The sequence below is a fragment of the Amblyraja radiata genome, chromosome 18 (assembly GCF_010909765.2).
Source record: "Amblyraja radiata isolate CabotCenter1 chromosome 18, sAmbRad1.1.pri, whole genome shotgun sequence".
Lineage (NCBI taxonomy): Eukaryota > Metazoa > Chordata > Chondrichthyes > Rajiformes > Rajidae > Amblyraja > Amblyraja radiata.
The window spans coordinates 2,812,840-2,826,082 of NC_045973.1; the positions used below are offsets into that span (position 1 = coordinate 2,812,840).

Below are 13,243 nucleotides of genomic sequence, written 5' to 3' on the forward strand. Positions count from 1 at the left end.
GAGTATGGTGTACAATTCTGGTCGCCCAATTATAGGAAAGATGTCAACAAAATAGTGAGAGCGCAGAGGAGATTTACTAGAATGTTGCCTGGGTTTCAGCACCTAAGTTACAGAGAAAGGTTGAACAAGTTAGGACTTTATTCTTTGGAGCGCAGAAGGTTAAGGGGGGTAAACAAAAAAGCTGGAGAAACTCAGCGGGTGCAGCAGCATCTATGGAGCGATGGAAATAGGCAACGTTTCGGGCCAAAACCCTTGGGTTTTGTCCCAAAACGTTGCCTATTTCCCAAGGGATTCACCCCAAAACATTGCCAATTTCCCAAGGGATTCACCCCAAAACATTGCCTATTTCCCAAGGGATTCACCCCAAAACGTTGCCAATTTCCTTCACTCCATAGATGCTGCTGCACCCGCTGAGTTTCTCCAGCTTTTTTGTGTACCTTCGATTTTCCAGCATCTGCAGTTCCTTCTTAAACAGGTTAAGGGGGGGCTTGATAAAGGTCTTTAAAATGATGAGAGGGATAGACAGAGTTGACGTGGATAAGATTTTTCCATTGAGAGTAGGGAAGATTCAAACAAGAGGACATGATTTGAGAATTAAGGGACAGAAGTTTTGGGGTAACATGAGGGGGAACTTCTTTACTCAGAGAGTGGTGGCTGTGTGGAATGAGCTTCCAGTGGAAGTGGTGGAGGCAGGTTCGATTTTATCATTTAAAAATAAATTGGATAGGTATATGGACGGGAAAGGAATGGAGGGTTATAGTCTGAGTGCAGGTAGATGGGACTAGGTGAGTGTTTGACACGGACTAGAAGGGCCGAGATGGCCTGTTTCCGTTGCTGTAATTGTTATATGGTTATATTTTGAGGCCAGACCATGCACAATGCTGGAGATAGGAGCAGATCTCCAGGTCGTACAGTACGGAAACAGGCTCTTCGGCCCAACTCAGGATGCCCCATCCAAGTTAGTCCCACCTGCTGGCGTTTGGCCCATGTCCAAACCTCTGAACTATTGCAGAGGATTGCGGATGTAGCCCAGACCAACACGCTGACCACACCCCCCACCATTGACTCCATCTACACTTCACGCTCCCTCGGGGAGAGCGCCCCACACAACAGAAGACCTCTCCCAACCCGTGATAATTCCCTCTTCTCCTCTCTCCCATCGGGCAGGAGATACAGAAGCTTGAAGCACGCACCACGAGACTCAGGAACAGCTTCTTCCCCTCTGTTAGGGAATTTCTGAATGGTCCTCTCTTAAGCCAGAATGCGACCCTAATCTTCCAACCTACCTCATTGCAACATTGCACTTTTTCTGTAGATCTGTAAGGTTACAATAGACAATAGGTGCAGGAGTAGGCTATTTGGCCCTTCAAGCCAGCTCCGCCATTCAATGTGATCATGGCTGATCATCCCCAATCAGTACCCCGTTCCTGCCTTCTCCCCATATGCCCTGACTCCGCTATTTTTAAGAGCCCTATCTAGCTCTCTCTTGAAAGCATCCAGAGAACCTGCCTCAAAAGTCTCCGTTATAAATGTCTTACTCCTTATTCTTAAACTGTGTCCCCTGGTTCTGGACTCCCCCACCATCGGGAACATGTTTCCTGCCTCTAGCGTGTCCAAACCCTTAACAATCTTATATGTTTCAATGAGATATCCTTTCATCCTTCTAAACTCCAGAGTGTACAAGCCCAGCCGCTCCATTCTCTCAGCATATGACAGTCCCGCCATCCTGGGAATTAGCCTTGTAAACCTACGCTGCATTCCCTCAATAGCAAGAATGTCCTTCCTCAAATTAGGGGACCAAAACTGCACACAATACTCCGGGTGTGGTCTCACTAGGGCTCTGTACAACTGCAGAAGGACCTCTTTGCTCCTATATTTGATTCCTCTTGTTATGAAGGCCAACATGCCATTCCCTTTCGTCACTGCCTGCTGTACCTGCATGCTTACTTTCATAGACTGATGTACAAGGACCCCCAGATCCCGTTGTACTTCCCCTTTTCCCAAATTGACGTCATTTAGATAGTAATCTGCCTTCCTGTTTTTGCTACCAAAGTGGATAACCTCACATTTATCCGCATTAAACTTCATCTGCCATGCATCTGCCCACTCCCCCAACCTGTCCAAGTCACCCTGCATCCTCATAACAAGTCTGTAAAACTATTATCTGCGCTTCATATTCTGCGCCCTGGTGTTTTTTTTTTTGAACTATCTGTTGTACCCACGCATGGCTTGATTGTACCCATGTATATATAGTATGTTCTGAACTAATTGGAGAGCGTGCAAACAGAAGTTTTTCACTGTATCTCAGTTCGCATGATAGAAACATAGAAACATAGAAAATAGGTGCAGGAGTAGGCCATTCGGCCCTTCGAGCCTGCACCGCCATTCTCTGTGTGGAAAATGTTTTCCTCATCTCGGTCCTAAAAGATTTCCCCCTTATCCTTAAACTGTGACCCCTTGGCCTGGATGATCTGGATGATCCTAAATTAATATCAATACTGTAACAACATCCAGAAGCTGTTTTTCTAAATTATTCCAGGAAATGCCAGCATTTCCTGACCCTACCGCAGAGGAGTCCCAAGGTATAGTCACAGAGTGATACAGTGTGGAAACAGGCCCTTCAGCCCAACTTGCCCACACCAGCCAACATGTCCCAGCTACACTAGTCCCACCTCAATCAATCAACCTTTATTGTCATCTTGCAAAGCAACAGTTGTACAGTGCAAAATGAGAAGAGGTTTCCCAGGGAATACCGGAGCATCGCACATGAAACTTAAAACATTTCACACCTAATAACAGTAAAAACAATCCAGTCCCTGATGAAACAGTATAAATAAAAGCAGGTAAACCTGCCCGCGTTTGGTCCATTTCCCTCCAAACCTGTCCTATCCATGTACTTGTCTAACTGTTTCTTAAACGTTGGGATAGTCCCAGCCTCAACTACCTCCTCCGGCAGCTCGTTCCATACACCCACCACCCTTTGTGTGAAAATGTTTCGCCTCAGATTCCTATTAAATATTTTCCCCTTCACCTTAAACCTATGTCCTCTGGTCCTCGATTCCCCTACTCTGGGCAAGAGACTGTGTTTGGTCCACAATGTCTTGCTGTGCTTAACTGAGCAACAGAGAATATTAACAGGTAGTCAAAAATGCTGGAGAAACTCAGCGGGTGCAGCAGCATCTATGGAGCGAAGGAAAGAGGCAACGTTTCGGGCCGAATCCCTTGGGAAATAGGTAACGTTTCGGGCCGAAACCCAAGGGTTTCGGCCCGAAACGTTGCCTATTTCCTTTGCTCCATAGATGCTGCTGCACCCGCTGAGTTTCTCCAGCTCTTTTGTCTACCTACGATTTTCCAGCATCTGCAGTTCCTTCTTAAACAGAGAATATTTACACATTGTTTGTGAATAGAAACACTTTGGTCTTTATTAATTTGACCTGATTTTCACATTTGATTCCTTGTGGACTGCACCAAATGTAACCTTTTTACCTGGCACATATTATCTATGAAAGGTGAGACATACAAAGGAATCCTCATCCATGTTAAGTAGAAATATCATCTATCTTATAGTTAATATAGTTTCGAAAATACAATAGTAAAGTATTTTTGAATGAACGCTAAGTTGAGATGGGGGTTGGGCACGCACGTGGCTTTAACGGAGCGTATTTGGAAGGAGTTGAGTTTGGTTTTGCCGTCCTTTGAGAGAGGGAGGTCCATGCCGCTAGTCATCTAGCTGGCAGAGCAGAGCCACTCCTCGCTTGATCCACAGTTCCACGGGCTTGTCGGTGGGCAGCATCATGGCGATGACAAAGTTGGTGGAGTGGCCCGTGGTGGAGAGGGTCCCTTTGCGCTCGCTCGTCTTGTAGACCGGGCAGACATAGTCCGACGAAGTCCTGAACTTGACTCGTTTATCTTCATGGGAAAAGAAGAGTTTCATTTCAATGTGGAAGGAACAAAAACTGCAGATGCCGTTTTACACCGAAGATAGGCACAACAAGCTGGAGAAACTCAGCGGGACTGGCAGCATCTCTCGAGAGCATGTTCTTCAGACTGAAGAAGGGTCTTGACCCAAAACGTCACCCATTCCTTCTCTGATGTTTCAGGTCGAGACCAAATATAATTCATTAATTTGTTCTATATCACTCTTTTCCCTAGTCTGACGAAGGGCCTCGACCTGATATGTGGCCCATTCCTTCTCTCCACAGATGCTGCCTGACCCGCTGAGTTACTCCAGCACTCTGTGAAACGTCACCTATCCATGTTCTCCACAGATGCTGCCTGACCCGCTGGGTTACTCCAGCACTCTGTGAAACGCCACCTATCCATGTTCTCCACAGATGCTGCCTGACCCGCTGAGTTACTCTAGCACTCTGTGAAACGTCACCTATCCATGTTCTCCACAGATGCTGCCTGACCCGCTGAGTTACTCCAGCACTCTGTGAAACGTCACCTATCCATGTTCTCCACAGATGCTGCCTGACCCGCGGAGTTAAAAACTAGTTTTAAAAACTAAAATTCTAAAAATGTTAACGTTTTACATGAATTGATTTTCTATATGTTAGTTATTAGTTTATCAAATTAGAAGTTGATTGGTCACAAAACTAAAACAGAAGTGGGGGGGGGGGGGTAAACATATTGAGCGGTGCTGAACTACTATCTACCACGTTGGTGACCCTCAGACTATCCTTGATCGGACTTTGCTGGCTTTACCTTGCACTAAACGTTATTCCCTTATCATGTATCTGTACATGGGAAATGGCTCGATTGTAATCATGTATTGTCTTTCTGCTGACTGGTTAAGGGCCTGTCCCACTTACGCGACTTTTTCGGCAACTGCCGGCACCCGTCATAGGTCGGCAACATTTCCAACATGTTGAAAATTCAGCGGCGACCAGAAAGACGCTACGACTCTTTGGAGACCTCTCACGACCATTGGAGACCTCTCACAACCGTGGTCGTGAGAGGTCTCCAACGGTCGTGAGAGGTCTCCAAAGAGTTGTAGCGTCTTTCTGGTCGCCGCTGAATTTTCAACATGTTGAAAATTTCGGTGACCTATGACGGGTGCCGGCAGTGGCCTGTAAAGGTTGCGTAAGTGGGACAGGCCCTTTAGGTCGCAACAAGAGCTTTTCGCTGTACCTCGGTACACGCGATAATAAACTGAACTGATGGAAAACAATTGTTGCAAAATGCAGCTTAATTTTGAATAGATCTGCTTTTTGTCCACAAGCCAGCTGCGCATGGAATCATCGCTTCACAGGGATCAGACATGCAGAATTAGTTACTCACTTGGTTGAATCCAGATGACAGGCATTGCATCAAAAAGGAGCTTCGGAAGCTGTTCGGCTATTAAGCCACTGAAAGGAGAGGGAATATAATATGTCACATTTGTTTTTAGTTTAATTTAGTTTAGAGATACAGCGCGGAAACAGGCCCTTCGGCCCACCGAGTCCGCACCGACCACACTAACACTATCCTACACACACTAGGGTCAATTTACACTTGAGCCAAACCAGTTATCCTTCAAACCTGTACGTCTTTGGAGTGCGGGAGGAAACCGAAGATCCCGGAGAAAAACCCACGCAGGTCACGGGGAGAACGTACAAACTCCGTACAGACAGCACCCGTAGTGGGGATCGAACCCGGGTCTCTGGCGCTGTGAGGCAGCAACTCTACCGCTGCACCGCCTGATTTCAGAAGATTACAGAAGGCTGATAAAATAACTCATCAGTTCTAGGAGCAGAATTAGGCCATTCGGCCCATTAAGTCTATTCCGCCGTTCAATCGTGGCCGATCTATCTCTCCCTCCTAATCCCATTCTCCAGCCTTCTCCCCCGTAACCCCCGACACCCGCACTAATCATGAATCTGCCAACCTGCATCTTAAAACTGCCCACCATTTTCTCCGTTGAATGGGAATAGTGCGCTGACCGCCTGCCGGCCGTTGATATTACACACCTGCTTCTGTCCCACCGGGCTCCATCCAGGAACAGTCCATGTACGTAGGCTCCGTCTTGAGGAGATGTCATCATCATATCTCGCGGCAGAACCTAAAACAGAACACTTTGACAATCTCAGCTTTCAAGTAGGAAATGCAGAGCTAAAACTTCACACATGCAGTAACTTTAGACTTTAGAGAGCACGGAAACAGGCCCTTCTGCCCATCGTCTCCGTGCTGACCAGCAATCCCTGTACACCAGCACAATCCTACACAGTAGGGGCGATTTACAATTTTACCCACTAACCTGTCGGGACTCCCCTTAACGCTCTGATGTTAATAACCAGGGCGGCACAGCTGTTAGAGCCACTGTCTCACAGTGCCAGAGACCGGCGTTCCATCCTGACTGTGTGGAGTTGGCATGATCTCCCTGTGACCACGTGGGTTTCCTCCGGGTACTCCGGTTTTCCTCCCACATCCCAAAGACGTGCGGGTTTGTAGGTTAATCGGCCCCTCTGTAAATTGCCCCCTAGTGTGTGGGGAGTGGATGAGACAGTGGGATAGCATAGAACTGGTGTGGGAACGGGTGATGGATGGTCGGCGTGGACTCGGTGGGCTGAAGGGCCTGTTTCCAATGCCGAAAGGAGAGATGCTCCCGATGTTGGGGGGAGTCCAGAACCAGGGGCCACAGTTTAAGAATAAGGGGTAAGCCATTTAGAACGGAGACGAGGAAACACTTTTTCCCCACACAGAGAGTGGTGAGTCTGTGGAATTCTCTGCCTCAGAGGGCGGTGGAGGCAGGTTCTCTGGATACTTTCAAGAGAGAGCTAGATAGGGCTCTTAAAGATAGTGGAGTTAGGGGATATGGGGAGAAGGCAGTAACGGGGTACTGATTGGGGATGATCAGCCATGATCAATAGACAATAGACAATAGGTGCAGGAGTAAGCCATTTGGCCCTTCGAGCCAGCACCACCATTCAATGTGGGGATGATCATGGCTGATCATTCCCAATCAGTATCCCGTTGATCACATTGAATGGCGGTGCTGTCTCGAAGGGCCGAAGGGCCTACTCCTGCACCTATTGTCTATTGTCTATCTTTCAAATTCTAAAGCACAAGGTGCGATGTGTTAATGGCTGAAGGGGGAGAAGGGATGACATTTATACTGGAGATTGGTGGATACAATGAAGCACTTTACCTCATACTCGAATCCCAACAGGTCGATAGGGATGGTGTATTTCCTGGCATAGTTCTGCATGACTCCTGTCAGGAACGCCTGGGTGAAGAAGAACCCAGACACCCAGAAGACATTGGGCTTTGAGTCATCAAACCATTTCTGTCAAGTGAAGAACAAGACAATGAGGATTAAACCTTCATGAGAATGAGAGTCAGGAGTGTTTCATTGTGAGGGAGGAACTGCAGATGCTGGTTGAAACCAAAGATAAACACAAAATGCTGGAGTAACTCAGCGGGACGGGCGGCATCTCTGGAGAGAAGGAATGGGTGACGTTTCGGGTCGAGACCCTTCTTCAGACTCTTTCTTTAGTCTTTTCTTTGGCAGACCTCTTTTTCTGAAGAAGGGTCTCGACCCGAAACGTCACCCGTTCCTTCTCTCCAGAGACGCTGCCTGTCAATAGACAATAGACAATAGGTGCAGGAGTAGACCATTCGGCCCTTCGAGCCAGCACCGCCATTCAATGTGATCATGGCTGATCATCCCCAATCAGTACCCCGTTCCTGCCTTCTCCCCACACCTTCTGAACCTTCCGAATTTTGTAGTCGGCAGGGCAGTACTCTGCATATCGCCAACTTGGACAATTTTACATTTACACCAAGCCAATTAACCTACAAACCCGCACGTCTTTGGAGTGTGGGAGGAAACCAAAGATCTCGGAGAAAACCCACGCAGGTCACGGGGAGAGCGTGCAAACTACATACAGACAGCGCCCGTAGTCGGGATCGAACCCGGGTCTCTGGTGCTGCATTTTGCTGCAAGGCAGCAACTCTACCGCTGTGCCACCATGTGCCCGATCCCCTGACATATCCCCTGACTCCACTATCTTTAAGAGCCCTGTCTAGCTCTCTATTGAAAGTGTCCCCCTGTGTTACCCCAGCATTGTGTGTCTACCTTGAGTATAATTGTCCTAAATGCCAACCACGTGACATTGCAATTCTCATTTCTGCATGACGTTAATACAAGGGTTAGTTTAACATTGACATTGGTTGGCGGCTTTGTCGTGTGAGGGATTATATTCATATTGGTTCTCCCAGCTCTTTCATCCACCGGTGACAATGGGTTTTGCATTTCAACTTTATCATTTAAATTAAAGATCAGAGTCAAAGGGCCACAGGGCACAGAAACAGGCCCTTTGGCCCAACTTCATAAGGTCAGAAGTGATAGGAGCAGAATTTAGGCCATTTGGCCCACCAAGTCTACTCCGCCATTCAATCATGGCTGATCTATCTCTCCCTCCTAATCCCATTCTCCTGCCTTCTCCCCGTAACCCCTGACACCCGTATTAATCAAGCAGGTGTCAGCTTGGCCAACATCCCCCTTAACCTTTCCTTTCCATCTACCTGTCCAAAGTTCTTTTAAATGCGCTCTCAGCTACCACCACCACAGGCAGCTTGTTCCATATACAATCTGAGTGAAAATGTTGCCCCTAAAGACTGAGCTGGTATGGGAGTGAGTTTACCTATTTCTGGGCGGCCAAAGCCCTTTCAGGTTAGTGGCACAATGAACAGCGGATGCTGGAATCTTGCATAGAACACAAGATGCTATAGTAACTCAGAGGGTCTGGCAGCTCAGAGGGTCTGGCAGCATCTCTGGAGGCTGTGGATATGGACCATTTTCAGAAATAGAGGTTACACTGCAAAGGTGAAGTCATGTTGAGGAGCCAAGATCATGTGTAGGAAGGAACTGCAGATGCTGGTTTAAACCGAAAAGCTGGAGTAGCTCAGCGGGACAGGCTGCATCTCTGGAGGGAAGGAATGGGTGACGTTTCGGGTTGAGACCCTTCTACAGCCAAGATCACGTGCCTGTTTCAGCTGATCAAGGGGCTTTAAGGATCAAGCAAGGCACAAACCTATATAACAGGGCGGCACGGTGGCGCAGCGGTAGAGTTGCTGCCTCACAGCGCCAGAGACCCGGGTTCGATCCTGACTACGGGTGCTGTCTGTACGGAGTTTGTACGTTCTCCCCGTGACCTGCGTGGGTTTTCTCCGGGTGCTCCGGCTTCCTCCCACACTCCAAAGGCGTAAAAGCAAACTAAACAAAACTAAACTATGACGTAAATTGTAAATTGTTCCTAGTGTGTAGGATAGTGTTAGTGTGCGGGTCGGCGCAGACTCGGTGGGCCGAAGGGCCTGTTTCCGCGCTGTATGTCTAAAGTCAACTTTTTTCATTCAATGACGACTGATTGTTGTGAATATTTTGGTGTCCAGCTGTCGACAATCACAACTTCACAAGATATAGGAGTAGAAGTAGGCCATTCGGCCCATCGAGTCTACTCCGCCAGCCAATCATGGCTGATCTCTGCTCCTAATCCCATTTTCCTGCCTTCTCCCCGTAACCCTTGACACCCGTTCTAATCAAGAATGTGTCTATCTCCGCATTAAAAATATCCACTGACTTGGCATCCACAGCCCTTCTGTGGCAATGAGTTCCACAGATTCACCACTCTCTGACTAAAGAAATTCCTCCTCACCTCCTTTCGAAAAGAGCGTCCTTTAATTCTGAGGCTGTGACCTCTGGTCCTAGACTCTCCCACCAGTGGAAACATGTGGGAGTTAGATGTGGCCCTTGTGGCTAAAGGGATCAGGGGGTATGGAGAGAAGGCAGGTACAGGATACTGAGTTGGATGATCAGCCATGATCATATTGAATGGCGGTGCAGGCTCGAAGGGCCGAATGGCCTACTCCTGCACCTATTGTCTATGTTTCTATGTAACATCCTCTCCACACATCCAATCGAGGGCCGTAGTTACCTGCAGGAACTCGAGGCGAGCCAGGAAGTCGGTGATGTAGCTGCCGAGCGGTTTGAGGCTGGGGTACGAGTGTTTGGCCCAACTCTCGGGAAGTTTCCCCACCAGCAGGCTCCCCGCCAGGGCCTCCAGCCCCGAGTCCATCACCACCAGCCCCTTGATGGCCTTCTGCAGGTTCTGCAGGGTGAAGTGAATGGTCCGGATCAGGCTGAAAAATAAAGAGGAGAACTGTAAGGAAATAAATCACCATTCTTGTACCGTGTGTGGTAGATTTACCAGGTATTGACCTGTGGTTTATATAAAAGTAACGTCCAGTAAACCCTCCTTATAATGGGCCATAGGAGGGGGGGGGGGGGGGGGTGTTAGAAGGAACTGCAGATGCTGGTTTAAACCGAAGATAGACCCAAAACGCTGGAGTAACTCAGCGGGACAGGCAGCATCTCTGGAGAGAAGGAATGGGTGATGTTACGGGTCATAGAAACATAGAAAATAGGTGCAGGAGCAGAGACCATTCGGCCCTTCGAGCCTGCACCGCCATTCAATATGATCAAGGCTGATCATCCAACTCAGTATCCTGTACCTGCCTTCTCTCCATACCCCCTGATCCCTTTAGCCACAAGGGCCACATCTAACTCCCTCTTAAATATAGCCAATGAACTGTGGCCTCAACTACCTTCATGTGGCAGAGAATTCCAGAGATTCCCGAGGGTCGAGACCCTTCTTCCATCTGATCATTATTCCTAGTCCTGATTTACACTTGCTGGCTAATTTAAATGAATTTTAATTTTATCATTTAACAAAAGAAGTAAATTAAAAGTGTAGATACGTGTTGAATCTCTCCATCTCCTGCACCAACACGGTATTCATGCTCTCTTCGTATTTCACCGGATATTTCAGCAGCGCATTGTCAATATCAAAATCCTTCGGCAACTGTAGACAAATAAACTTGTGTTACAACTACCAGAACGAGGCAAATGATATCGAAGGCAGACTCGCTGACTGAAATGTCAAGTCTTCTGAACATAGCATGCAAGGGGCGGCCCGGTGGAGCAGCGGTAGAGTCTCTGCCTCTCAGCGCCAGGGTCCCGGGTTCGATCCTGACCACGGGTGCTGTCTGCGCGGAGTTTGTACGTTCTCCCCGTGACCTGCGCGGGTTTTCTCCAGCTGAGGGGCACAATCTCGGGGTAAATAGCTGGGAATGTGGGGCGGGAGAAAGTGGGGTTAGCGCGGATGGAGAGTTGAAGGGCAGTGTGAGTATGATGGGCCGAAGGGCCTGTTTCCATGCGCCACGTTTCTATGACAAGGGTGGCGCAGCGTTAGAGTGGCTGCTTCACAGCGCCAGAGACCCGGGTTCCATCCTGACCACGTGCGCTGCCTGTACGGAGTTTGCACGTTCTCCGGCTTCCTCCCACACTCCAATGACATGCAGGTTTTTGGTTAATTGGCTTTGGTAAAAATTGTAAATTGTCCCTAGTGTGTGTAGGATAATGCTAGTGTACAGGGTGATTGCTGGTCGGTGTGGTTGGTGGGCCAAAGGTCCTGTCTGCACTGCATCTCCAAAATATAAGGTCTAAAGACTCTATGGGCATGCTCTTTGTCATAGTCACATTGATGGGGAACTTGCGTAACAAAGTGTGTTCTTGCCCCCATCTACCTTGGTCACTATAATAATAATAATGGATGGGATTTATATAGCGCATTTCTAATACTCAAGGCGCTTTACATCGCATTATTCATTCACTCCTCAGTCACACTCGGTGGTGGTAAGCTACTTCTGTAGCCACAGCTGCCCTGGGGCAGACTGACGGAAGCGTGGCTGCCAATCTGCGCCTACGGCCCCTCCGACCACCACCAATCACTCACACACATTCACACACAGGCAAAGGTGGGTGAAGTGTCTTGCCCAAGGACACAACGACAGTATGCACTCCAAGCGGGATTCGAACCGGCTACCTTCCGGTTGCCAGCCGAACACTTAGCCCATTGTGCCATCTGTCGTCCCCATCTACCTTGGTCACTATGCCCCATCTACCTTGGTCACTATGCCCCATCTACCTTGGTCACTATGCCCCATCTACCTTGGTCACTAGACCCCATCTACCCTGGTCACTATGCCCCATCTACCTTAGTCAGGATGTCCGAGGCGATGTTCTCCAGCATGTGATCACTGGATCCTGAGGTACCACCCTGGCCACTCCCTCCCTGGGTCAGCAGCAGCGAATCAAACAGTATCTTGGTTTGGTGCAGATCTTTTGAAATGTCTACATTTTCATGCATTCCAAATACTTCCGGGTGCTGCGTAGAAGGCAGTTTCTGTGGAGACAACAACAGGCTTGAAACAAGGGACAGAGATCCAGTTTTAATGAACTGGTTTGCAAAAAAAAATAAAACAAAAAAACCCCAAAGTGCTGGAGTAATTAAGCAGGTTTGTGTGTTGATTATGGGCTGGCCGACAATTGCGAATCATAAGATAGTCCAATATTTAACAGCTGGCAAAGAGAATGTCATGACCCGAATCGTCGCCTGCCCATTCCCTACACAGATGCTGCCTGACCCGCTGAGTTACTCCAGCACTCTGCGTGATTCCAGCATCTGCAGTTCCTTCTTAAACAAATCTCAAGATGGAGTATTAGTTAGAAACATAGAAAATAAGTGCAGGAGTAGGCCATTCGGTCCTTTGAGCCAGCACCGCCATTCAATATGATCATGGCTGATCATCCAAAATCCTGCTTTCTCCCCATATCCCTTGATTCCGTTAGCCCCAAGAGCTAAATCTAACTCTATCTTGAAAACATCCAGTGAACTGGCCTCCACTGCCTTCTGTGGCAGAGAATTCCACAGATTCACAACTCTCTGGGTGAAGAAGTTTTTCCTCATCTCAGTCCTAAATGGCCTACCCCTTATTCTTAAACTGTGACCCCTGGTTCTGGACTCCCCCAACATCGGGAACATGTTTCCTGCCTCTTAGTTATTCTGGTCTAAGCTGGTTAAGTTTGAAATTGATTGCATCTCTCCGATACGGGCGACTACGTTTAACTTGCTTTTGAAAAAATATCCTAATGTATAAACTTCAATGATTTTACATGTTCATAAGTGATATCAGCAGAATTTAGGCCATTCAGCCCATCAAGTCTACTCTGCCATTCAATCATGGCTGATCATGATGGAACCCGGGTCTCGGGGGCTGTGAGACTGTAACTCTATCAGTGCACCATCTGATTTCATAGAAACATAGAAAAACATAGAAACATACAAAATAGGTGCAGGCGGAGGTCATTCGGCCCTTCGAGCCAGCTGGATGTTTTCAAGAGAGAGTTAGATTTAGCTCT

General features: G+C 48.0%; 1 protein-coding gene across 1 annotated transcript in view; it reads right to left on the reverse strand.

The window, feature by feature from the left end:
- Positions 1-3,405: 3,405 nt before the first annotated feature.
- Positions 3,406-13,243, reverse strand: part of dnah12 (dynein axonemal heavy chain 12) — a 127,454-nt gene continuing 117,616 nt past the window's right edge. Inside the window, exons 68-74 of the mRNA XM_033036586.1 lie at positions 12,039-12,227; positions 10,741-10,844; positions 9,918-10,122; positions 7,130-7,267; positions 5,952-6,043; positions 5,284-5,351; positions 3,406-3,909 (exon numbers count right to left, since the gene is read on the reverse strand). Coding sequence (XP_032892477.1) covers positions 3,719-3,909; positions 5,284-5,351; positions 5,952-6,043; positions 7,130-7,267; positions 9,918-10,122; positions 10,741-10,844; positions 12,039-12,227 — 987 coding nt within the window. The 3' untranslated portion in view covers positions 3,406-3,718. The remainder of the gene's footprint in view (positions 3,910-5,283; positions 5,352-5,951; positions 6,044-7,129; positions 7,268-9,917; positions 10,123-10,740; positions 10,845-12,038; positions 12,228-13,243) is intronic.